Source organism: Drosophila suzukii, chromosome 2R, assembly GCF_043229965.1.
Source record: "Drosophila suzukii chromosome 2R, CBGP_Dsuzu_IsoJpt1.0, whole genome shotgun sequence".
Taxonomy (NCBI): domain Eukaryota; kingdom Metazoa; phylum Arthropoda; class Insecta; order Diptera; family Drosophilidae; genus Drosophila; species Drosophila suzukii.
In genome coordinates, this window is record NC_092081.1 from 3687991 (window position 1) to 3715731 (window position 27741).

The window sequence follows — 27741 nt, forward strand, 5'->3', positions numbered from 1 at the left end:
TATGCAGAAGAGATTTCTTTTTCTTTTCAGCTTCGTTTTTTAGTTTGCACGTGAAGCGCCGCCACAAAGTAGGATATGTAGATGTCTAGATATGAACGCATTAAAAGTAAACTATTCCATATTGTTCCCTGCTCCTTAGAAGAAAAAATGCTGCAGGCTGTGAAAGCCGCCTCACAAAAGACTTGCTCTGCATACAAAAAAAAAACCAAAAAACAGTGACGATGACAGCAACTCTGTTGCAGATTTCCCAGAAATGGGCGAAGGCATTCCCCTTTTCCTTTTGGCTTTTCCCGAGTTCGCAGCTAATTTGCTGCTGGCTATAATAATGCTTAAGCCAAGTAATAAACGCAGATTTTTTCCAGCGTTTGGCAAGCACAATCTTGGCTTGACTTTTGTTTACTTTAGAGGGCAAACAAGAAGCAGGCGCCGTGATCCATTCCTCAAGTTAATTAAAGTTTTATCAAGGCAAGAGGTAAGCACGCAGACTTCTCGAGGCATTTCCTGGAATGCAGTCGTCTTCACTTCTCCTCAAAAACTTCATGTTTTATTCAATTTTATCTGTTGCTTTTGTTGTTCTCGACTGTGTAACTAGTTAAATTCCAGTTGTGAAGTACGAATTCCATCCGCAAAAGTAGTTTCAAATGCATTTCGCCTTAAATGCTGCTGGGAGTTGGCCCACGTTATATCATCATCATCATCGTCATCTTTATTATGGCCATCATGAGCTTCAGGTTGTGTCATTCCACGTTTACTCGTTACCGTCTTCGATTTCAATCAATGTGCAGCAGCTTATTGAGATCTTTCCATCTCTCCTTTCTCATTTTCCTTTCAGCGCTGGCTTTTGTTTTCCCTAACCTGCGGGTTTTTCCGAAGCAGAGAATACAACAAAAGGAAATTCATTGAATAGAGAGCGCAGAGCTAAGCCTTCAGCAGTTTATGACGCGTCAGTTTCAATGAGTTCGTGCCCCAATGGATCCCTTCTTCGATGATGGTGATGATGAAGATGATAATCGCGTTGCAGCTGCTGCCGAGTGGAGATTAAATGGAAATCGTTTGGAAAATATATGTATTTAACTAGCAGGATCAAGTTCAGTCGACTCCCTGGTTACAAGCTTTAGGTTTCCGATTTTTAAAGGCCTTTTCTCATATTCCTTGCAAGCTGAAAGTTCATGTTTTCATAAATTATTCCATTACATACCTGTAAATAAAAGAGAGAAATAAAAACCAATTAGTAATTGATACATATACACAGAATTAATTGGAAATATATGTAATATGTATGGACAGCATAACCTCGATTCCCTTATGTTAACGACTCCCCAAACCCCCGGTTAGTTGGAAATCGATAAACGGTGTTCGATTACTGGCCCGATAAGATATGATGTAGCATAGCTGTGGAGACCACACATATCTCGGGGCGGTACAAAAGCTGTAACTGCCGCCATATTGATAACCTTATCGATGTGTGTCAAAGAGCGCGGCTGCCATTGGAAATTATAAATCAATTTCCCGGCATTCAGCGCCGATCGGCCGTGATAAGATTGCTGGTAAGAAAAAAGGTCGGATCAGAGGGCTTTAGCATAATTACGATACGTGGCAGCCGCGTGGAAAGGGCAACTTAAGCGGCTTACTCAACGGTTAGACCGTGTCTCAGGTTGTCTCCACGGATGTCGATACGTTTGTGCCTCTTGTGTCTGTATGTGATGTTTTAATTAAAGCAACGGACGACCACTGTCCGGTCGGACTGTCGCCAGTTAGCAGGCACAGCTATCGGTCAATAACTTGCCCCAGGCACGTGCCCCACACAGTGGAACTCATTAACTAGAACCTCTAATATAGGGAACTTCACAGATATTTTACATGGCTAAATGAAGATTATTTGTTCAATCTGTTAAATATGTTTAAAATATAAAAATAAAACTGCCAGGATACACGCAATTAAGCCGATTTGTATTGATAAAAACATAACTGTTGCATTTTTCAACTAAATTATATTGAAGTATTGTTATATCGAGGTTCCACTGTCCACACTTAGAGGCCCGGCTATGTGTGCGGTGTGTATTTAGGGCTTAGCCAAGAGTCAGCGCATAAAAGAGTTGCTTGATTGCTGGGCAAACGGAGTCCCAATTGAATTTTACCCGCCATCTAACTCGGAGAATGTTCAATTATTCGAGGACAAACGAGTTTTTTGCATGACCGGCGCAAAAGCCCGGAAAGAAATGGGTAATCTTGGGAGCGGCTTCTTTGGGCTGCTCATCCATTCCATTTAGACGGCACATTTAATTGCAGCAATCAAATGGATTTCGGGCGGTGCCACCTGGGAAATTTCCTCTGGCGCATATATCATTTCATTTGCCTTTAATTTGACACATGACGTGGGGGCATTTCTGGGGCCTCGACTTCTTCCTGTTCCTGCCATTTGCAAAATGGCTGTCCTAACTGTTGTTGTCTAACAAAATGGCCGCCTGGCTTCTTCCGCTTGCCATCCAGCCTGCAAGCATAAAAACACCATATACTCACACACCCACCCAGAACAGAGCCCAGAGTTCATTGGTTTCTGGGCGGCATTTTTCACTTGCTCTGGCAAATGACTTTGGCCACATGCTGGGACCAGCTTTTCCCCCACCGACTCCCCCGTCTTCCCGCCCCAAGCAAGTCGCTAAGCTGGGCTAAGTTGAGCGCTTTTCCGCTGCCGGCGTTGCCTTTTCTTTGTCCTTTGGCATCCAGCGACAACGAGGACGTTGCTTGTTGCGCAGCAAAACTTTTGCATTATGAAATTGTAAATGTTAGCCAAAAGACAATCAGAAATTTACACTCCTCAGCAAGGTGTGTTTGATATGTTCATTTACAAAAATTTTGAAAGTGATTTGAAAGCTCCGTAAATTATTAACCTATTTGAATTAAAGAATCCTTATATGAACTAATCTGCACTCAGCAAGATCACACTTAGCACACTTTTTTATAAAACCAGTGTGGCCAACTGAATGGAGCAAGCAAACATATTTATAGTTTGGCAGATTGATTAGCTTTTTAGGTCAGTTTTCTTAGCCGAAACTTGTATTTGTTCATCAGTGCTACTACGCAGTTCTTCTGCCTCGAGCTGTCCGAATCTTTTAGAAAAATCGTTTGCAATTCGCCGAGGGGAAAAACAAACTTTTCACCCCCTTAAAACGAATTTTCATCTATATACATCTGGATTGTGGTGTGGGGAATTAAACTCTTATCTTTTCTTCAAAGTTTTCGCACAGTATTTGTTCTATCAACTTAAGCCATTTTCATAGCTTGACTTGAGTCCATTTGCAGAGAAGGCAAACATATAAAAGAAGCTTTTACTCAATAGTTTTTAATTATTGATTTTATTAAGATATACGATTAAATAAACCTTGAACAAGAGAATTGGTAAAGTGTTCTAAAATCTTATTTTAGGGTTATCTTCCAAATTAATGTCGAAGTATGTATTAACGATGCCTGTCCACACACCTGCGGTGCCCACTTTAATACTAAACATGTAGCTGCCCTTAGGAAGAGGAATTTTTGCGTACATTTGATCGGTCAGCACAAAGTCCTTTACGATAATGTCGTGCTGTGGAAATAGGAAATGGTAAAATCAATGTATGGAAAACGTTGTACTCGTAGTACTCACGTTATACGGACAAGTATGATTTAAATTACTATAGGGCTTCACTGCAGTATAAAAAAGGTGGAAGATACTAAGCGGGTTCGGATGCTTAAGGTAGTGACAAAAGTCAATGGTTACGTTGAATAAAAACGGATGATATCCCGATAACTTCTTATAGACACCAAAGTTAATCGAAATACTTTTAAGAGGAAGTTTAAGGTTTTTAATGTAAAGATTCTCTGCGATTATGCCACGTCCCAAAACTTTAAGATGACATACGGGAAACTCCACAAACGATTTCTCTAATACTTCACATTTTACGTTCGTATGACGAGTAATAATGTCACCGCGGTCCTCGCAAACCAGAAATAGAATAAATAACACTCTGATTATTTTAAACTTCATTGCAGAACAATTTTAAACCTAATAATATGCTTTTCCAAACTTTACTAAATACAAGTAAATTGGCGTTACAATATCATTATAATTTGTATGGAATCAGATTTCATTATTTTGTAATTTGTTCGTTTGAGTTGTTAATGACCGGTAAGGAGTAATTTGTAAATGGAATATTATAAAAATAGGTTTACTAATTTCGTCATTAGTCATAATTTAGTTTTAGTTATTTTGGCATTTATTTTATGAACCCACAAAACTTTCTCTTGTGTATAGTAACGTAATGTACACAGAGAAAATTCTAACCTTCTCATGTGAGTTGAAAATGTTCCTAAAAATAGAACAACATTTTTAAATTGAAAATGTTTCTATTTTGCTCGAATCAAGTTGAATTGGCGGTATTTGCATAGTATATCTCAACAAATAAACTATTAGTCCAGTCAGTAGTGTATACTTATCAAAAAGTTGTTAAATAAACTAGATTTAACTTTTCTCTTCTCACCATTTTGATATAATATTGTGAAAATTGATACCAAAATGTACTTACACGGTTCTTAAGAACGAATGTTCTCAATTCAAGATCAATGTTTTTGGATATTTCTCTCTGTATAGCTGATCTTTGACACTGGAGGAATTAGGAACATTGAACATCTGTGATTTAGAGCCCTGTAAATCCATTTCGGGGTGGTGTTTCATATAGTGACAAAGGTGCACGGTAACATTAACTAGAAAGGAATGGCAACCAGAAACACACTTGGACTGCGGCAAAGGATTTATATTGAATTTCATACCTAATGTTTGTGTGACAAGTTATTAAATCCCCAGATATTGGAGCACTAAATATCCATAGAGACCATCGATAAACGCGAACTTCATGATAGTTCAAATATATCCTACAAGTTAGTGCACTTTGTATAGTGGGTAGGAAATTGGAAAAATATTTTCCGTATAAATGTAAATTGATCCAATAAATTATATTATACTATCAATATCAGTTCCAATTTATCAATATTTTATCAGTATGTATCAAATAGGCTTTATTACAAAATGTCTAGATTTTGTTATTCATCCCATTCGGATAATTTGTGTCATTTTCATCGGGGAAAATCGGCTTCACAGTCGCGACAGGGTGAGTCATTGATGGGCAAGAGATTAAAACGCATTTTCCGAGACTCATAATTATCCGTGCCTGTGCCAATTTCCTTTTTGAAGGGAGGTTTTCCTCGGGGCACGTGTGCCGCACAGTAAGTTAGAGTAAATATCCCTTTTTTTGCCTCTGTTTTTCATTTTCTAGTCTGCTCTATGAACTTATGCATCGCTGCGCTTTGACAAACCATAATCCCCCGGCTGTAAAAATATGGATTTCATTTCATGTTCCATATTTTATGGCCTCAAAGCGAAATAAGAACGATGGAAATGAGAAATAGTTCTCCCCGGTGCTAATGGCCAGTTGTTAAACTTTCAAATTGATCCATGAATTTCACAGTCAGATACGGCCATAGTGCACAGCACATATTTTCCTGCTTTGCGTTTGATGTTTTCTTGGATCGGTAAAAAAAAGAGGGCCGCTCCCCGAAAATCGTGTATAAATCGTAGTGTCAAAGAGCGCTGGAGAATATAAATTTATGATTTATCGAAAGCATATGCGTTACCTCCTACAGGAAGTACCCAGCTAGACTTTGTAGAGGCGAGTTTTTCCAATTATTATTAGCATTTTACAATCGCTTGGGCATGTTTTGAATGGTTCTTTAGCGCACATCGAAGACCCCACCCCCGTGGAAATCGAAGAAAACACAGACAGATGTCCCGGAGACCAGATGCCTATTCCTGGGGGATCTAGCCAGGAATCAACTCTGATTTGTGCAAGTCAAGTGATTAGGATTTCAAGTAGAAAGTTTACGTTCAGAACTCTGAAATATATTGTGATTTACAATTGAATCAAAACTAAGTGGAGGCATTGACAGATGTCCCTGAGACCAGATGCCCATTCCTTGGAGATCTCACCAGGAATCAACTTTAATTGTCCATGATGTCCAAATGACAAGGACTTCCAAAGTAGAAAGTTTGTTTTCAGAATTCCAAAATGTGTATATTTGTACTGTTGAATCAAAACTAAGCGGAAGTTGGGGAAATAAGTAGCAGCTGTGCTGTGCCGTGAGTGTCGGAAGCACTTTTCAAGAATATCCAGAAAATTTAAAAATAATTTCTGTTTGTCTGACACTGACTTATGTGCAGGTTAAGTGCCGCCGACAGATTTTGACACATTGCGGCAATGTCACGAAGCGAAATGCATATTCAAGATATTGTTAAGTCACTGCTGCTGCATTGATTAGAGCCAAAATGCAATGTGAAAGTCGATTGAGTTGGGGAAACGGACACTTCTTTAATTAACATATGCTGCTTGTTGTTGTTTGTCTTTTCCAACAGCTGCTGCGGTCTGCAACTTTTCCCAAGCGGTATTTGTTGTTTCGGTTACCGTTTATGCTGTCGGTGGTTGCCTAACAAATTAATTTCATATTACGTCCGCCCGCTCATGTATGCACAGCAGCGGTGAGAGTAATAGCACATAATAAACTGTCTATATTCTAAAATAAATTTATATACTTATGATATATAAAAAAAATTTTGAAGTCATTTTGTTTACATATAAGATCATCTGTCTTCTTAAAAAGACAATTATGTAAAATTTTTTTCTTATAGTTCGACTTTCAGCCACTTATGATTGGTTAAAAAAAGTTTTTATAAAATATACCCTAAGCTAATTTCAGTTTTGTGAAAAATCAAATTTAAAAACAGGATTTTAAATAAAATCCTACGTCTAGACTCTAGAGTCATATAATTTCGAGATTTGTAAATATTTGTTGCTATAATGTTGGACTCAACTGTATCTAAACCTAAAGTCTGGAATAATAGTTCATTACTCGGGTTACATGTGTGCGGGATTGCTGTTTGGATGGATCCTGGCCTATCCTATCCTACCCATAGTAACGTATCCCATTCTATCCGTCCTTTGGCAGCAGTTCCAATTGAAATTAATGTTTTATGGTTTCTGCAGCGACCGCACACACAGCACAATGACGGCAAAAGGGAAAATACGACAGCTGGACATCGGCGAAAGGGGGAGTAGCTTCAACAGTTTTGTGCCTTCTGGTATTCCAACTCGGTTTTCCTAATGCCAATTTGCCATGGAGAGTTTCCTGTAAGTGACAAAAGCAAATGCCAATCCTTGGGCCAGACTTTCTTTGCCGTTTCTTGGTTCTTCCTACTTCTTTCAGTTTGTCGCCGGTCTTTGTCTCGCTTTTGGCCATGGCAAATTGGACATTCTTCTTCAAATTTCCTGTTTATGCTCCATAAAATCCATCGAAGCGTTTAATATTGGCAACTTAAGTTGGATGGAAATAAAGGAAGCGGCAGGAACAACGCGCCAAGTACGTGGTCTGGGATTTAAATTGGTTTGTTGAGGTATGTGCTATATTGTATGTATGTAAAGTGGGGGAGGCGTCTGGCATTGAATTTATTTGCCATTGTCTGAGTCAGTGTAGTCAGTAGTCAGCTGTTTGGGTATCCTCAATTTATCTGCCATGATTTAAGTGAAAAAGTTTGCAAGCAACTCAATTCATCTCGTGCCACAGTTGACAGCTCTAATTTGATGCAACACTTCTTTAATTTTCATAAACAGGTAGTCATCTATAACTTGGTCGACAATCTGTCACGAATTTGAGTAAAAGTGACTTTAACCTTTAGAAAATTGTGTTATTACTCATCGAAAATATTAATAAATTAAACTCTTAGCACTAAGATACTTTGTGTTCAATAAATATCATCCTGATTAGGGAAGTTTGACTGTAGTTCGCAACTGACAATTTGGATTGAAAAGTTTGTCCAGCAAAAGAGAGAGTTGAGTTTCCATCATAATCAACGTTATTTTTTTGCATATCAGTGCAAGTGGGTTTGGTTCGGCTGGGTTATGCAACTCGTCTGGGGCAGCTGGAAAATGCAGTTGCATTTTTGGGTTGCATTTTGCAGTGGCATTTGCAGTTGCATCCCACGCACGACTTGGACGACTGGCGCCTGCCCACGTTTAGGCTGTTAATTGAATTTTTCGCCTAACGATATAAGCTTCATAAATAAACGTGTACAATAATAATAACGACAAACTTATCGAATTGCATGGTCCAAAAAAAAGAAACCGGTTTTATTTCGATTTGATCAAATTTATGTCAATTTCAGAAAGTGTTAATTGCTCTTGACGTCGATTTATGTGTCGCATAATTTTATCGGGGATAATGACAGCCAGCCCCAAAAACAAGTGCATACTTAGTGGCGCATTAGCTGGGAAAACACTCTAAAAAGTTCACCTAAGCGGAATGCAAATTCAGATTGGCACATTCAAATGAAAGAGGCGCCAAAATGTGGGCGGAATATTTCCCAAAAAAGAGGAGATTACATTTTGTTGATTTATATTTGATGGAAATGGTATTGAAAATAAGTATCTGTCGAACGATTTGTTATTTATCGTTTCACTGAATATAAATTTCCATGGTTTTGATTGGATTTTGTGTTTTTTACGATCCATTTTATTGAAGAAGAATTTAAAGAATTTTTCAGAAAGCCATTAAACTTTAAATAAGAAGAAAGCTCTTATATGAGCTTACATAAAAGAAATTTAGTTTTGGTAAAATTTCACAGTTTAAAACTTACGTAAAGGGTGAGAATAATTGTTTGCTCATTTTTCATCATAATTTTCCCATTATCAAATTTATTTTTGTTACTTTGCGCACTCACCTGCGAGGAAGAAAGGAGAAAAGAGAAATCCAATTAATGAATAATGAGTTCTGTAGTTTTTCAAATAAAGCAAAAGTTATAAGCAGCCCATAATTCAACCTGAATGCGTTCACACCTCCAAACAGACACACACTTCCACTAACTTAATTTTGAGGGCATAAAAGTTTTTACAAATAATTTCCATCTCCCCTTTTTTGTTGGCCGGAACGCCCACACAAAAAGGGGAGTGTCGAGGGGGAGTGAAAGGGCAATTTTTGATAAGACACAGCCAGATATTTATGCGCTCCAGTTGGCAACAAATTATGAAAATGAAAAATGCCATCAAAGCAGCGTAAATCATCTGATTTTGACATGCATTATTATTTATGACCAGGGTCGCCCTTAAAACAAAAGAAAAGGGGGAAAAACGCATATCTCTTGACGGTTAAGTACAAATCAGCGGCCATAAAGGTGTACAAAACAGTTCAGATAAGTGTGATTATTGTTGAAATGACAGCACTTAAATCATATTTAACTGACTAAATGTTACGTGGCTCTGCTTATTTAAATGCGTACAGTAAACCCCACACTACGCATAGTTCGCCCATTATGAATCATCAGCATACTGCAAAAAGATGAACGGAAAAGTATCAGGAAAAACTGAAAGCACTTGCCATTTGACTTCTGTCCCGGGTTCCCGTTTCTGAATTTTATGGCATTTTATTTTAGCTCAACTTCAGCCCAACCCCACCCGGAAAACCCACTCCCTCCCAAGGCCCTCTGCCACTTCTCCCGATGTCTCGGCGTTTGGCCCCGTCAAAACAACATTTCTGCGTTGGGCAACCGCAGAGAGTCAAACAAACAACAGAGGCAGCGACATCGATGCACTTGGAGAAAATCGGCATTTTAAATTTAAAACGAAATCAAAATCTGGTCCCTAAGCCATGTTTCAGTAACCAACTGAACTATTTCAACTTCACAAATTCGATTGGATTTTTTATAGCACTCGAAACTTTAAAAGGGGCTATGTTCGGAATGATTTATTCGAGCCCTTTTATCTAAAATATAAATTATATCATTTTAAAAATTACCCTAGGTTCAGAAAGCAGCTTTTTAATTATATAGAGGTAAAACAAGCACGTTTTAATGAAACGTTTTCAAAGATAGATCCGTCGTCATGTTCTATATTTTCCAAAAAATGTTTCCCGTGCATTAAATACACTATGGGATATATATAATAAAGTGAAGCTGTTGAGAGCCGCGTTAGATGACGATGACGACGCTCACAGCTTGCGTCGAGGGTTGGGGATCTCTGGATGAAGGACGGGGATGAGCAGGGCGCCGAGTGCCACAATACCAGGGTGAGGGAGGATGGAAAGCGGGAATTCTCTGTGTGGCAAGCAAAATCAAAAAAATATTGTGCGTTAAGAGGGATGCTACAACAACTACCAACAGCTGAGAGCAGGCCGAGAAGGGGGTGGGTGAAATTGAGTCTGAATGGGGGTGGGGTGGTAGGAAAAATCGATAAATGCCTCGAACATATGAATTATGTGTCTGTGCACGACCCGTCCCCCATTCCTTCTCCGATTTCCCACTCCGAGATTCAGCTGCGGTTCTTCAGCGGGTTAAGTTCAAGTGGCAGCTCATTGCACTCCGGCCAGAGATACATTTTACAATTTCGCATTTAATTCTCCAGAGCCATTCGCCCGGATTGGGTTTTATGGCCTGGCAGCAATTAGCGCCCACACACGCAGTTTCAGTTGCCCATTGCTCTGGCAAAACTGGTCAACAGAGTTTTGTCTGCCCACGATGGCATGGGTATGGTCGGGGCTGCACTGACCGCATTAGATAGGAAAACCCCTCCGGTTCAGGCCACCAGTCCTATCCTGTCCAATGAATGTTTTTGGCAACTCATATGCAAATATGTTGCGAATGGCCAAGGGAAAATGGGAACAGGTCGAGTGCTGCTGGCTGAATCAATGAATGTGTTTGGACAAGTGGCAGCCATTGTGTCACCCCGAATTCCCACCATACCTCTAGGATCCTAGGCTATAAGTCCATAAGATACTAGTGCTCATGCATACTGCAGGGGCATTTTATCCCCGGAAACAGTGATGAGAAAGGTACGAAAACCATCACGATATCTGTGGTAAAATATATCTTATTTTAATAAGAAATTCATGGGTAAAAAAAAGTGGCTGCAAAGCATTAGTGTTCTCAAGAACTGACATATTATTATAAGCACTTATAGATCTTTTCGAGTAACCACAGATCATGTAAACATTAAGAGCATGAAATTGTAATGCAATCGAAGAAAAATTTGTTCATTTTGAAAGTATCGAAATTAATACTCTTAGCTCCATTGCTTTTTGTGTACAATTACATTGATACTCCCCATCACTAAGATTTCCAACCACAAACTGCATGATTTGTATGCTGTAAACAAACCCCAAGACTTAATTAATATTGAATAGCACAACTCTGGAGGAAATCGTTATCTCGTTTATAAATTAAGCGGCAGAGAACAGTTGAACTTATAACCCAAAGCTGCTGGAGCTGGTGGCCACAAAACCAATTTGGCCCGGTCAACAGGCAACTTTCATAAATAGAAAGCGTTTCTGGGATGCATTGCATATCCAATTGGTAAACGCTGATACGATTGTCTGGATTGTCTGTTGGAGAAAAAACCGAAAAATAAAAGCAAGAAAACACTGAACAATAAATTTTTCATGCTCAACACAAACGCACCATGTACGAATGTACGTACATATATTTATTTATGACAGCACGCAGGTCGCAGCCACGACTCCAAGTTCGATTCGGAATTGACCCCCGAAAAGTTATCTATAGATCGCCGACGTCTGCGGTTCCCCCGCTTTCTTTCCATATATGAGCTGATAAATGGAAAATCTAGCGCAACGTCGCGTCGATTCCCAGTCGATTCCGAATCCGATCCGATTCCAAGTTCCAAGTTGGTGATAAGGCAATCAATAAGGCAAACATACGGCTCGAGGTTTATTGAACCCCCTTGGAAAAAATTGGAACCCACCTCCTTACTATACCATACCATCTGGCCGCAGTGCAATTAAGTGGGTTTTCGTTTATTTTTTGGGGCCATTCGATTGCAGTTTTGTTTATTTCCTTCTTAATGGTGATTTATGTTGCGGTTCGATGGGTTTTTCGGGGAGCCTTTGGGAGGGTTTAGTAAATTGCCAGTCGAATATCTCAAACAAGTTTGTTTAGGAATCAGTTACAAACATATTTAGATATGATAATGCTGTAAATATTTGCAAGCGAATCAAAGTCCCCAGAAGACTCAGAACCCAAACCTACCTGAAGGGCAAGAGGATGGGCACACACATGCGATTGGGTGTCAAGTAAAATATTTGTAAGATAATATTTACCCACGACTAATGCCACAGATTCTCGGGGTGAGGTGGTGAAGAAAGATTTGGACAAAAATATTTGTGCGTGTCAACAAACCAAGTTGATGGTGCTCTCTTCGACGTAAATTGAAATTCATTCCACGTTTGCCGGAGCGTGACCGATCCCGATCTCTATATAAATGATTTGATTGACATCAATAATTGCATGTACATACATTTCCATGCATTTGGCAGAAGTTGTTGCTAGTTGGCTACCGAAAAAATAAATAAATGGGCCATAGTATGTAGAATCCGTATCAATTTGCATATGTCTCTAGTGACAACGACGGTGTTTGCATGAAAAATAAACAGAGCTCTGCTGATTGACGTTGAACGTTCCCCCGAAGCATAATTAAATGCATTTGATGTGGTTGTTCTGCCAACAGAATACCATTTAGTTGGAAAAGAGAAGAACATTTGTTTGTCTTACATGGGGGAGAAAATATGGGCCTAGCAAATATTGGTTTGAATATTTTTCCACTTCCTCTTCAATGAAAGCGTCTGTTTAATGAAGTAACCGTTATATTTCTAGTTTAAAGTATTTATAAAAACCTTTTCTTTGGTACTTTAAAAATTAAGTATAATGTTTGTAAGCGCTAACCCTGCACATGGGCACCTTGAACTTGTATTTTGAGTGTTGTAACCTTTTTATGATTATTATCGGTTTCAAGAGGTATTTGGAAATCGTTTCTGGGGGCCCCCAAAACACTTTTTCCCTTCTCTCGTCTGGTTTCTGGTTATTCTCTTTCAGATCTCGTCTCATCAATCACGTTTTGGCAGCTCCACATGCTTTCCATCCAGCTCAGCCAGTGCGTACTTCCCTCTCTATTCCTGTCTACGTGACTTCCGTCTTTTGGCCTGCCCATTTGTCCCGCGAGCTTCGGAATTCCCCTCCCGATTCTCAACCTTTTCTCTGCGGTTCGGGGAGTTCTCCAGCTTCTTCTTCCCCATACTGGCTTGCGTTTATCTACTTTGCTGTTGTCATGTCAAACACTCGGCACAAAAGTTCAAGTGCGGGTCTCCAACTCTCTTACTCTCCTACACTCCGCCTCCGCCTTTCCCATTTCTCCCGGCAATTTCACGCTTGTCAGGTTGGCGAAAAAGTTTTGCCTCTTTATTTTTTTAACGTTACCTGGCGCCAACATCCCACATCCCACAACCCCAGCAGTGTGAAATTTATAAACATCAGTAAGGTGTCGCGGGCAACACAAAAGCTCATTTGTCGAACGAAAGTAAAATCGGCTTAGGGCTTAGAGGCCAAACTGTACAGGCTTGAGTGGGTTATGTTCCAAGAACTTTATGGAACCACTCCAAAGTGCCTACCCTCAGACAACTTAATTAGATAAATGCTCTTCGCTGTCAGTTTTCTAATTTTCTAGTTGTAAAGTGATCCGAACGCCCACATACTGCGCCCTAACTATCGTCAACATTATCGTCATTATCTCCATCATCATTGTGCACAGAATACTGAAGAGCCCCCTTCCTCGTCAGCTGACATAATTTTATGCTCGACATTCAATTAGGAGTAGGTGTAGGTGCCATCATCCTCACTGGAACTACGGAACTCTGGCAAATGCAAATTGTGAGCAGACGACAAAAGCAATTTGTGTCATTGCCAGCAGCCATATATATGTGCACAGTGGCGGTCAAGATAATAGCAGTGGGAAATTGTTTAACTGTTCGGTTGTTCTTATGATTTAGTGTGAATCTTCTGGTGGATCCTTACATTATAATCTCAGGAAATGTTCTTTATAAGATTGATTTTACAAAATAAGAAATGTGTAATGATATTTATCTATCTCTTAAGACTTTTAAATTCAAGTATTATTCAAGTTTCGATAGAACTTAGTATTCCTTTACCAATTTTGATGTAAATAATGAAATCATTCATTGCTAAGTAATTCTCAGCACGTTTTGATCATTGAACATAAGCCAACGGCCTTTAAAAATAAGTGTCTGGGCCTCAGTGGCTAGAATATTTAAATTATTAAATTTACTCTTTATTTGAGCTATAAATATAGGTACTTTCAATATATTTGCACTCTCCGAATGTCATTTCCAGTGGTATTATTTTGACCTCATCTGTTTTATGGGTAGAAAAACGACGCAGGAGGGAGAGAGACCGAGAAAACTTGTATTTTACCACCTCATTACAAGATTTGCATATTTGCATCTGCTATTGTGTGGGACTCGAGAACAAAAGCCAAGCACAGACAATGGCTTCATCTCAACCCAAGGATATTTTCGCACTCAGAAAACTAGACCTAAATTTAGAAAACCACCGAGAAGACAGTGTCTGAAAACATGACTTCCCTGCCACAACTTTCGCGAGTCAAGTGTTTGCCACTTTGGAAGCTAAATCTCAAAAGCCGCGGATAACAACTATGCATCTGCTGCAGTTGGTGTTTTCGGGTATTAGGCTCCACTCGCCTGTCAAGTGTTCCTACATAAAGTCGCTTACCTAATGGCCACCGAGCTGAAATCATCGCCGGATGGTTGCATTTCACAGGATTTTATGGCAGATGTACCCCGAGGTTTACCCGCTTTCCGCTCCACTCGGCTCCATTGACAGCTCAATCCAACTGCCGCTGGATGTGGAAATAGAAAATGTGCGGCGGATAATTGCCATTAATCAGCCAAGTCCGCACATGGACATGGCACGTCATAAGCCGCACAGCACACTACATCTAATCCAGCGTTCGCCATCGGTCCAAAGAACAAAAAAGTCCGGTCTTGGGGTTCAACATCTGGGTGGGAATGCAGGAGGGCGGGATGCGAGAGGTAGGGAATGGGCCTGGGCCTGGGCTTGGGCCTTGGCATCTATGATATATGCAGCACTTAGTACCTACTTAAGTTGCGCGAACGCGGACAACGCTTCAGATAAGATCACACACAGCTGGCAAGAGCAAAGGCAAAAGCGGATTGCGGCTAAAAACGTTACAGTGGGGAAAGGACATAGGAAAGTACTAATTATAACTTAGAAGGGAGAGATATCTTAAAAAAATTTATAAAATAATACGATCATGTTAATTAATCACTTATTTTTAGGTACTTTGATATGTTCGCCATCTTGCTTTTGCTCCTTTTTTCGGAGAGTTTAAAAAGTTGCTGTCTCGCTGTTACCCAGAGTTGTTTAAGGCGCTATATCGTTCTTCTCTTTTTTTTTGTTTGAAAGTATTTTTAAAAAGAGAAATAATAACTAATAATTTTTCCATTATAATATTAAATTGATCCTTATAGTTTTTTTTAAGTTATAATAGCGTTATTACAATACAAACTTGCTAAGATGATTCATGACTTTCATTAAAATACAAACATGTACTTTGGAATTTACTTTATTGATTTGCCAATGAAGCGAAAGAAAATCAACAAACATATTAAACACCATCATTTCTTATTAAATGGCTAAAATTACCCAAGGTTTCATTGGCGAAAACAGTGTGAAATGGTGAACTCATTAGGTAAACAGCAGGTAACAGCTATTAAATGTCGCGAAATCACACACCCGGTGGATCCCCAATCATTGAATCTCCACAGATCGCGAGCCCCAGCCCACTGTGCCACTCTCCCCCACCAAAACTTAAACTGCAACCACACGACTTCTACAGCGACGTCGACTACCGTGGCTGCAGACTCGTAAGTGGTATAAAGTACGTGCATTTTGTAGATAATAATAAAATAATAGCAACGGCTGCTCATTCGGCTGGAGTCGAGAGTCTTGGCGCTTGGATCGGATCGGATCGACTCGAATCGAATCCGATTGGATAGCATTGGATCGGAACAAAACGAAGCTGGTGACTTGGTCTTGTGGCTTTTGTAACAAATTGCTTTTGGCTGGGCCCGTCGACTTCCTCTGCCCCGCTCTGCTCCTTGGTGATCTTGCCCAGACATTGTCGTCGCCATTGTAACTGCTCGTTTTTCATGTTCTATTTTTCTGCGGCAATTGCTGCAAATAGATTAGCTCTACAGATAATTGCACCGAGAAAAGCCGATCAGCAACGAATCGACGGAATATCATATGGTTGCTTTTGGAAATCATCAAAAACTAATAAAATGGGAACTAAGCGTTATAAAATAGAGGTATTTTCGATAATCAGAAAGATACAAAAATGCACTTAAGCACCCGTTATCAAATCACAATGTTTATGTCTTTTATCAAGATACAATTTAGTTATTTTATTAGGTAATCTTAACAGATAACTACCTAAGTTAATAAGGTTTTCAACTTTCTTATTATAACATTTATAAATAAGAAAATAGTTTGTTAAGAGTGGCTTTGCCTTGTAACAATGTCAAACCTGAGGGTCTTAAACATTAAAAAAAAACTTTTTAGGGAGACAAAGTCATTAAAGTTATTTTTCCGAGTGAAAAGCGGCCAGACAAAGGGAGGGGTGAGTCGCAGATGGGGCAGGCGCTTTTCCGTCGCCAATCAAGCGATCGATCTACTTTAAGGCAGCCATGGCCACAGTTTATCGCCGGGCAGCGACTGCATTTTGTTGACCGATAAGTCCGAAGGGGGTTAGGCACGGAGAGTGGGCAGTTGGGGCTTAAACTCCGAAGTGAGAGCAGGGGGAGCAGTCAAGTAAGTTCCAAAGCCAAGACCAACTTCATTTGCTTGCCAGCACAGCCAAAGCGAGCGACTTTTTCAATTAATGTAGCCCATGGGCACGCGAAACCTGAAACCAGAAAATGCAAAAAGAACCCGAACTGCAGCGAAGATGCAGAGAGGCTATGGAAAAACAATGCAAAAACTTTGTTTACTTTGCCAGCTTGTCTTATCGCTCGCTCCACTGGCCACAAAATAATTACCGAAGCCAGTTCCCCCAAGTGGAGAAAATCATCCGGTAGAATTGAGTTCTTTTAGGCAGGGCGTGGCCGTATCACAGATCTCGGGGGCCTAGAGAGTCGGTCCTCGAGCGAGTATGGCCAGCACTTTGGCACTTTGGCTAAATGACTGCATTTAAAAAACTGTTGCCGACTTCCGTTTCGAGCGCTTCAGCCGTTTCACTCCTTTGGCATCTGCTCGGGGTGATTAAGTGCGATTCGAGGCGTGGAGGCAGATAATTTCTGATATTTTATAGCCCCGGTGTAGAGTTGGGAATGGTAAATGGGGAAATGGAGGAGCCGCCCGTCGAAAGAGGTGTGAGATTTGCGGACCGGGCTTGTTTTAACGGCACTTTAAGCCACTCAGCCGAACAAGTTAAGTACGGATAGAGCGTCTTTTTAAGTGGGCTGGCACTATTTCTTCCCGGAATCTCTAGCCATGTCCTTGGCTGCAATGCCAACCGCCACCTACGGATCGATCACCCACGCACCTTCTATGCAAATTGGCCCTAATCCTTGAGGAAACGCCTCCGCAAAAAGTACAGTGTGCTAAATGCAAAACGAGATACATTGTTGCAAAGCTGCTGCTCTTTTGGTCAGAAACATTTCCTGTAACTGCCTCGAGATCGTCTCGTCTTTCATCCTGATTCTCCCCCGAATCTACCTTCTTTTTTTAGTTGGTCAAAATCTGGATTTTGTGGTTGCGTGCATTGAACTTTCCGAGCATTTCGGGTTGCAGAATCAGTTTCGGCTTGTTGTTGTTCTTGTTTTTGTGGCGGGTTCAAGTGAATTATTCATGTTGTCATGTCGAATCGGCGGAAGGCGGGAAGGTTCGAGTTCGAAGCTGCAAACGAAATTGCATTCTGCCAACGCAGCAGCAGCCGCACACAGAGAAAAATAATTTTAAACATTCGATTTTTATATTGAAAGTTTACAAAATGTATGTTATGTTGTATGCTTGCAATACTAACAAGCAAATAAATATATATAAAAATAAATGCATTTTTAAATATTCAATAATCAATTGAATTCATAAAAATTTAAATATTTAACGATTCATACAATTCCATCTCCGTAAATACAATGTTTAAAATGACTTTAAAGAGTGTTTAAACTCCAAGATAACATTATAAGTTTATAACGTTTTGTTTTCTTAATTTTTTCTCTGTACACAAAATTTGCTGAGCTTTCGAGAGCTTGGCTGCTTTGTTTTTTGGTGTCGAATACGGTTCCTCCTGCTGTTTTCCATAAAAATTCCGGCAACATGAGTTTTCCCAAATATATGCAACATCCACCCGTTGTTGCCATCTCTTAACTTGTAAGAATAAAAAATAACACAATTTTTTTAATTAAATGACATGACAAACTTTTGTGTAACCGCACTTCATTTGCAAAACTTTGTTTGCAGGGAACGAAGTTGTCTTTGCTTGCAGAGAACAAGCCTTGGACAAAGCCAATCTCTAAAAAAAAAGAATCCGAAGAAGACATCTCACATCGACCATCGATAAGTGGCACAAAAGTGAGATATTTTCAAGTCCTTTGAGCGCCCCTTAGTCATGGTATACATATATGTATATAGTACATGCCCTCGGAACCCAGAACCTCGAAAGACGAACAATTTCCGCTGCTTTGTCAACACTTCGGAGTGACGCCTGAGTTTTAAACATAATTGAGAGACTTTGCATCGGTCCGTAATTAGTCTGCATTCAACGGAGAAGAAGTGACCTCATTCGAGACCTCTAAACACTCTCCCCGGTTGTCCCTTTCTTTTCCCTCTTTCTCCTTGTCACATTGCGACACATCGCCCGGGGCTATGGCCACCATATGGAAATGTTTATTTTGACAAGCGCACCCCCGGAGGAAAACGGAAAAAATGTGTCCAGGAATATGAAAAGGGGTGCGAAATTAGAATAACGTGTCCCTCATATATTGTATCACGTAATGCGGCTAAATATGCTTCTGGCCAAGGGGAAAACCAAGGAAAAGCGACTCGCCCAGGACACCAAACAATTGCCACAGTTCCCAGGCTAAAAGCAAAGAAATATGACCAGAAAAGTGAAAACAAAGAACGCCAGCAAATAAACACGAAAACGAGAACAGGACCTCGCACGTGAGTTTTTGTACACGGTACTTTTAGGATCGGTGGGTATATTACAATAATTATTATAACATGTAACGAAAAGGTTTGACGCCTTTCAGTAAGCATTGCCCTATTATTTTTTATTTTCTTTAGGCTATCATCCTTTGGATTCAGGAAAGGTTAATCTTTTAAACATAGCTTCAAAGAGGCAGAGTAAATAATTACCTAAGAAGATAAAATGGAAGGATTACAGATCTTAAGGGGTTTTCTTTTATTTATTTGCTGTCTTCTTGTGCGTCATACTTGTGCGCCAATATCATTGTTTTAAATCAAAATATGGAACTACCTTTATTATATTTATTCTCCTTTCATTTAAGCACGAGTAACAGGAATTAAGTGGTCGAGAACCCAACTTAACTTTTTATTGTCAACGTATTTTTTGTCAGCGGGTTACACCCATGTAAGTAAAGTTTTTTTAATTACCGCCCGCCACATAAAGTTTGGTGTTATGTGAGGGAATGCTTTTAATTAAATCTGGCATAAAGTCCTGGGACTTATGACATGCCATGACCTAAAAATTTGTTCAAAGATTTTTCATTCCATTTGCATATGACATGTCTGACAATTTTTTACGACCAGACTTTTGGGGGTCTTTCCTTTGGAGCTGGCATTGATAAATTTCGCAGCTGATAAAGCGGCTCCCCTTTTTTCAGAACAATTTTCACTTTTAGGGGTTGCTCTTCTTGGACTTAAGGGGAGAAAAAGCAGGATTGAGCGCAGGGCCTTCAATTTGTTTGCATTTTTTGCGCATTTTGCGGGGATTTCCATTATCCCTCCCTCATTTCCTGCGATTGTTTATTTTCTCGAACCGAGAATTGAAATATGATAAGCCCTAAAGCCACCCCAGGCTTAGTTTGAAACAAAATCAATCAGTTGATGCACTGCAGCTGCCTACCGATCTAATCTCTTTTCGAGACCCTACATTTGACCCGAAAATGTGGCTGATCCTTAATCCTAATTGCATTTTGCCTGCACTGTTTCTACCTGCCTTTACCTGATCCTTTAAGATCACTTGTTTCCTAGGCTTGAGCTAATGATAATGACTCTAACGGCTACCATTTTGTCTGGCCCTATTTCTTAGGTTTCTGTTGTTTTTTTTTCAAAGGAAAACCAGGCTTCAGTCGGTGTGTGTTTTGGTTCAAAAACTAGTAAACACGGCAGGTTTCCAATTCTTGTTGTGCAGTGTTGTGTTTATCTCGTTTCAAGCGAAGCTCATTAGTAATGTTCGAAATTTGAGGCACTATCGGAGGAGATAGCCGTTTTGCAACCTTCTCGTTTTGAGTTCTTATCTGCAGGTGATATGGAGGGGCGCAATTACCGTGAATTACCCCGAGTGATTGGCACATGTGGTTCGAACAGGAAAGGGTTTTGCGAAAGTACGTCAAATTTACGAGTGAAAAAAGCGCGAGGTGCGAAATATGACTGCTTATCAGCACAATGTTGACATCACCCTTCAAATAAGAGTTGATTTTGGGACCCGTTGCCTGCTTTCTGGCACGTCGACCAGACATCTAGTCGCCAAATCTGCACTAGCAGTTTTATTTGTTAGAATATCGTATTTGATCCTACCATAGATTCTAAAAATGTACTGCCACGACCAAGACTGAGGTACAGAAAAACTGACGTTTGCAAAATACAGCGATGATGCAATATATTTGTAATTTTATGCTATGTGGTCGTGAAATGAAAGTAAACTACATTTTATTGCAACTGCTGGAAACTTAATTACAGACTTTTCCACTTAAAAGCTAGGGTCGGGATGTTTGTTAATTGATAAAAAGCCAAATTGAACTAACGTGTTTATTGTCAATAATCTTAGCTTGACTGCTGTAAATGTTATAAAGCTTAATCTGCCTATCTAATATTTATAACATTTTTAGATTATTTTTTTGTGGCAATAAATTAACAACAAAAAGCTATAATAACTTTAGCATTCTAAACACGTAAGTTATGGTATAATCTGTACATAGCATCTATACATTACACATTCAACAAATTTATTATCTTTTTTTAGAGCTATTTCACCTCTTTCAACTGTCCATAAAAGCTTAAATGAAAAATGTTAACTTTGAATTACAATCTGCAATTCCGGACTTATGGCCAATATTACAAGGATTACCTTGTTTGTATAATTTTAAAAAATTAATCTTTTTATAAACAAACAAAAACTCTATGCAACTTAAAAATAGGATCTTGAAAGAGGACCCAGCATTTTAATAAAACATTTAGTTTGTGCGTTTTGACCGCTTTGGTTTTATTAAACAGAAAAAGTAGTTTTTCAATTTTAGATTGTATCTCTTACCTTGACTTGCCAAACTGCTCCCAATCAGCTGCAGTATCAGATAACTGCCGACTAGCCATTTCCAAATCGTCCTGCTGGTTTCGTTTGTTTTGCTGGCCATTTTCTGTCGAATTTTTCGCTGATTGAACTGGAAACCGTCGTTTGCAATCGGAGGTAATTTGAATGGCTCAGGTTTTTTATTTGTTTACAACATTTTGGCTTTCGATTTCCGCAAAGCGCCGATTACGTCTCCTATTCCTATCCTTTGCAGCCACTCACACACGTACGCGACACGCACACACAAACGCGACTTTGGCTCACTCCACTTTTGTTGTGTATTCTTCAACGATTATTGCCTTCGGTTTTCTTATTTTACGTTTTTCGCATCAATCGAATTCACCTTTTACGCTTTTTGTTTTGCCGGCATTCGCCGCTGTTTGTTGTTGTTTCAGGTCTTTTTGTTGTTGCACGCCTGCATTTTACCAACAACAACAGAAAATACTATCAACAAATTGCACACACTCTCGAGGAAGTAGAGTTGTCTCGCTCTAACCTTCGCCAGGCATCCGGATTTGCAGCTGCAGTGTTTTTAAAATCACATTTTCCGCGTTTTCCTGTATTAAGGCGGTGGCTGTTGTTCTTATTTCCGACTTGAACTGCCTTTGCTTTACCTAATAATTTATTTTAGTGGATTTTACTATCGTAGAACGCGATTCGCATGCAGTTTCGGTGTATACATCCGCGCAGCGACGTCGTCGCAACCGAAAAAATTACAACAATTGCGCGCGGTGGCGGTTTTTTAGTGGTGGGAAAAGGCGTCGATTCAACGCGATATGTATCGATGTTCTCCGATGTATTTTAAATATCGATGTTGTAAGATTTTACGATCGAAATGCCAAGATGCAAAGTTTTTCCATTAAAAATGTCTTAAAAACATCTTTTTCGAATATAAATATTGAGATGTAAATCCTTTCTATCACTGGCAGAAGCCAATTAAGCGAGGTTTCGGTGATTTCAATGGACAATGAGATGTTGCCTGGCACTATCGATATTTTGTTGCAGCGGTTTCACTTTGAAACGCGTTAGTAACTATTGCGCATTGGCGCCAAATTTTAAACGAAGTAAGTACCAATGCGGTGATTTACAAGTTATGTGGAAAAAAGGTATAATTAATTAGCCAGGGCACTGTAACCGTTAAGATAAAACTACAACATCAATCATAAGTTTTCTACGGTAATCAGAAAACTGATCCGTTGTAAAGAAATCATAAGAATGTTAATCCAATGAAACGGGATCAAAGGCGATTTAAAAATATTTATTTAGAAAAGTTTGTCCTAAAAATATATTGAATTTTCTAAGCTGATTTTCTGTTCCTAGAGGTGATTCGTAACGTAAACAAGGAATACATTTTGGTAAATGAAGAAATAGTTTTTGTATATTTGGAGAACAATTTTTATATTTAAATTGATGAAAAACGCATAAAAGTTTTGCATTATCAAAATTAAAAGGTACATTAAATTATGGAATCATAATCATCTGGGAAAAAGTATAAGTTTAATTAAAATTTAAACCCATTTTAATGTGATTCCCAACAAAATTAACTACAACTTTTGCTGAAACTAAACTCGTTTAATTTTATTTTCGAAAATCCTTTGACAAAAACTGAACTCTTCAGCCAATGGGAAAACCCCTGTTTGAAATGCATTTTTTCAACTTTTTTTGATTGCCACCCCCGAGCAACCTATGTGCAGACAGGTTGCGGTTAAAAGTTGTGGCTCTAAAAAAGGAATGTGCCAAAGGAACTCTCATTTAAAAATCGTCGACCAGCGAGCAACCTTAAATGCTTAAAAAATAAAAATATCAGTTTACGCCTCGGAGAAATGTGAGTGCAATAAAAAATCTGTCCAAGGCCGACAATTTGTCGGTTGGGCGGGGGGCGTGGCGCCGTAATGATAAATTTCACATTAAATGCCAGCGCTTAAATGAAAGCGTCGTAAAAATAAACGACAGTCTGAAAAGGTAGGGGGAGTTTTTGGGACTTGAGGCCGAAAAACGAAGTGAAATAAAATTCCCTCTCGGATGGACTTCATTAGCGTATCCGTATTCCCCAAAAAGTGGGTCAAGTTTCGAGGACTATCAAATTACGCAGCCCAGAGATTCTACGCTGCTAATTGCAGGTTTTTAAAAAGGGGCCCATTTCCCTGCAAGCAAACTGCAATTTTCAGTTTTAATTAATCCGAGTTACCGAGTCTGGCGGTATCTGTATCCGTAACTCTGTGGTTGCTCTGCTAGTTTGAAGTTGATGGCGACAGACTAAGAAACTTCTGTGCGCCCACAAAACGCGGCGGAATTCCGATTCGGATGTGCATCCCATTGAAAGCTTTTAGGTGCAGACATGAAAAGGCGTTTAAGTGAATTAAGTCTGTGTGTGGTAATCTATAAATTAAAGCACGGATTTCGGACACGGAAAATGTTTAAATACATAAAAGGTTAGTTGATTTCGCTGGCTGAGACCATTTTTATAGCACTCGTCAAAAGGGAGGAGGAATGCCGAATTTTGGTAACACCTACATGTCATGGAAACATATCATACCATCTTTAAGAGGGGGTAGGTGTTTAAAAGCCAATTATAATTGTGAATTCTGTGTGAAAATGTAAGCAATGTTGAGCTTTTTTAAAAATTAATAGCAGTTATTACATGTTTATTTATGTATGAAAAATGTGTTTAAAGTTTCAGAGCAATCAGTTTGTAAATTTTGGCACTAGGTTTCAGAAATGGCGTTAGATGTAAAATCGGAAGAATGATGCAGGGCGCATTAAATGATATTTCTTTGCTAGTTTTAGTTAGATTAACATGTAATTTTGACAGAACAATTTGAATACATGTTAGATGCAAAAAAATATTTTTTAAATCCTACAAATCAATTTTAAAATCCTACTTGGTTACCTGAAACCGTTTACAACACTTCTTATTTAACAGAAAAACAGAGCAAATGAGGTCTTGCCATTACTTACATTTATTTCCCGCTTTGATTTGCAGGCGGTTCAAACTCATAACGCTTGCGATTTGCGGCTTAATTGTCGGCGACAGGCGGCGCAGGCAGCAAATTGAGGCGGAATAGCAAATTCAACGGCAACGAAAGATACAGCCACTCGGGGACAGCAACAACAAAGTGAGTTAAATTAAGTTAGCGTCTGCAGGCAAGAAATCTCGGTTTGTGTGTCTGTCCATATGCTCATTGCGCATAAATCAAAATCAACTTGTAAATTTAATATGTCGCTGTGCTTTTCTTGTTTCCACTCCTTTTTTTCGTTTTTTGTGGCGCTTGCCAGAGATTCGCCGATGATTTATGCTGATGTATTTCGAGCGCCAACGAATTGGCGAGAATGTGAGGAAAATCGTGGGGATTACAGAAAAATAATCAATTGAATATGCAGAAAACAGAAAAACAAGTCGCGGCTGACAGAAAAATTTAAATATCTAGTTTTTAAGAAAACTTATTTATTCGGTGTATTTATTAGCGGTGTCAAAACTAATAAGAGGCAAATCTAAGGTAATTTAGATTTTTGGGTGCTGCCAGGAACTACCAAAATGTTGAGTTTTCCTTAATATTATACCCGCACAACTTCGATTCAGCGGAGTGGCACGCCCACATATTTTCGAAAATTTTAGTGTGAATTAAAGTGGGCTTTATGACTAAATGCAATTTAAATTGAAATTTAAAACAAGGTAACGGGTACCTGATAGTCGAGCCAATCGACTAAAGTGTTTCTTCTTGTTTTAAATAAATACATTAAAATTAATATAAAGTTGATTTGAATTAATTTTCCCGTAGCAAAAGCTAATTGCTAGGCAAATCAAGAAGATCCCTGACCCAAAAATCATACAAACTTAATTGTCACACGCTAAAATTAGTTGGAAACATCCCACTCCATTTTCCCCATTTTCCAAATGTAATTCTCGAACCTGTAAACGAGGCAATGGACACTGAGTAATGAGAATTTCAGACCCCGGCGACAGTTTGACACTTTCTTGGATGTTTTGATGTGGATCTGGGTCTTGGTCGTGGTCGTGGTCGTGGTATTGTGGTCTGGGGTCTATGAGTTGGGGATCTGTGGAAAGGGCAGTCGAACTTTTCTCAAAGAAAACAAACATTTTCTGCCACGGATGTAGTTGCATGTGTGGCAACGAAAGCAAAATTAGGTTGCATTTAAAGAGTGGGGAGTTTTAAGTGGGATAGGGGGTTTTCCCATGTACAGATACGGATCTATATCCAAAACCAAGTGCAAGTATGATGCATGTGGGTCTGTCTCGGTTTTGAGTGCAGCGAGCAAAATAAATGAGTTTGTCAGCCGGCAGCGACATGATTTGATAATTGGTTTTAAAAGAAATTCGAAAGCTGAAGTTGCAGTTAAAGATGTGGGGAAAAAACAGGAAATGGAAGTGGCTTTGGCGTTTGAGTCTTTTTTTGACAGCGTATAAGTCAGCTCTTATTAGCATGTTAATAAAAGAAAAAAGTAAATCCATTAAGTTCGAAATATGACTTCAAAAGTGACTTCTGTTTTCCTGAGTTAGCGCTATTTAAGCTTTTTTAAATTAATTACTTCAGGTGAGATATTGCGAACCGTTTTTTATAAGTTAGTTGGATATATTTTTAAACCTTCTACAAAATATATATAAATAGGAATAAGAGCAATTTAAAAAAATGAAAATGACATGAAACTTTTTCATGTTTCAAGAAATATTCTACTTTATTTGCATAATAGAAACAAACTAGCTTTTGTAGAGGACCTAAAAGCTTAATTTATTTATTAATTTATTTATTACTAATAACCAACGGACTTGAATTGAACGTATGTATTAGCTAATTGCAAATATCACCAATAGTTATGGCCCATGTAACGTTTCTTTATGACCTTTCTTGAGCCACAAAATTTTTGGCCATTGACACTTGAGTGTTGGGTTCCTTGAAATTGGCTTAAACAATAAATGACTTGACAGGGTCGCAAAGCTGACTCACTGATGGCGGATCAGAAGTTTGGGCTTTTGGGTGGGGCAATCTTGGGCACTCACCCAGATTGCGAGTCATTTTCAATGTTCGTTACGGTTATGTAAGACCCCCAACTCCAAATGACGCACTCCCGATAAAAGTGGATATAAAATCAGCATAATTCCCGACACTCTGCCAGTTTTGTGACGAAATTTCAGATTGGTTTAGCCCCATATTTTAATTACACGCCCTTGCAAATTGATTCGTTTTCATCCAAATTCTCAATGGTTGTTACTCCGTCTCTGGGGCCCATAATAGACTCATTTACTTGCATTTCGCTGGGGAGCTGCTTAAATACAATCTGGCTGTCTGCGGTTGTTTTGTTCAGTTTTGTTTCGCATGTTGCATGTTGCTGGTGGGCTGTTGCATGTTGCTCAGTGCTCATTGTCGTCGCTGGGGCGTGCAGTTGCACTTGTCGTTGGCCATAAATTAAAGTTCGGGCTCCCTTTCTGGTGGAAAATATTTGTCGCATGCCAAAAAAAATTTACAAGCGACAGCATTTTCAACATGTTGGCTGCAGAAATTGCATTTCATGGCCTGTCTGGGTTATTGGATCCCCACACAAGATTGTAGTCTTTGCAGCTGTTGCTAAAAAGGGAGGATGAGTGGGTGGCTTCCGGAAAACGGTATCCTTGGCAATGGTCAGTCAAGTTCAAGTCAAGGCTAAGGACAAAAAGGAGCAGCTTAACTGGAGCTTAAAAGTGGCAGCAGCTGGGAAATAAGCGCCAGGAGAAACTTAAGAAGTACACAGAAGTGTATACCACCAGGACAATCTAAGACTTAACTGATACATTTAAGAAAATTGAACCACATCATGATATTAAAATCAACATATTTGTATATAAATATACTGATAGATTGTATGACACTTAAATTATTCATTTTACATTATGTTCTCATTAATTTTCCGATCGACCATTAAAAAACCTAAGACGAAAATCGATCCCTTCTAGGGGAAACTTTGGATATATTGGTCTAATCCGACCCATTCCGGCCTTAAAACTGCACTACCTATAATTAAAAGAATACTTTTGGGAAAGTTTCATCTAGATGGCTTTTAAACTGAGAGATTAATTGGGTTAAAACGGACGGACAGACGGACAAGATCAAGATCAAGATATACATATACTTTGTAGGGTTGGAAGAGTCTCCTTCAATGTACCCTTAAAAAGGGTACAAAATACACAATCAAATCATGTCGACAAGTGGAATAATTTAAAATTAGAAAAGTATTCAAGAAT

General features: G+C 39.1%; 2 protein-coding genes across 4 annotated transcripts in view; both read right to left on the reverse strand.

Annotated features, from left to right (window-relative positions):
* The window catches only part of fra (neogenin protein frazzled), a 37068-nt gene extending 14840 nt beyond the window's left edge, over window positions 1-22228 (reverse strand). For all 3 annotated transcript variants that reach the window (XM_017087790.4, XM_017087789.4, XM_017087788.4), the window contains exon 1: window positions 21471-22228. In XM_017087790.4, coding sequence (XP_016943279.3) covers window positions 21471-21570 — 100 coding nt within the window. In that variant the 5' untranslated portion in view covers window positions 21571-22228. The remainder of the gene's footprint in view (window positions 1-21470) is intronic.
* Window positions 3410-4123, reverse strand: LOC108019552 (uncharacterized). Its single transcript, XM_036813919.3, is given in 1 exon segment — window positions 3410-4123. A coding segment is annotated over 1 exon segment (615 nt). The 5' UTR covers window positions 4025-4123.
* Window positions 22229-27741: the final 5513 nt, after the last annotated feature.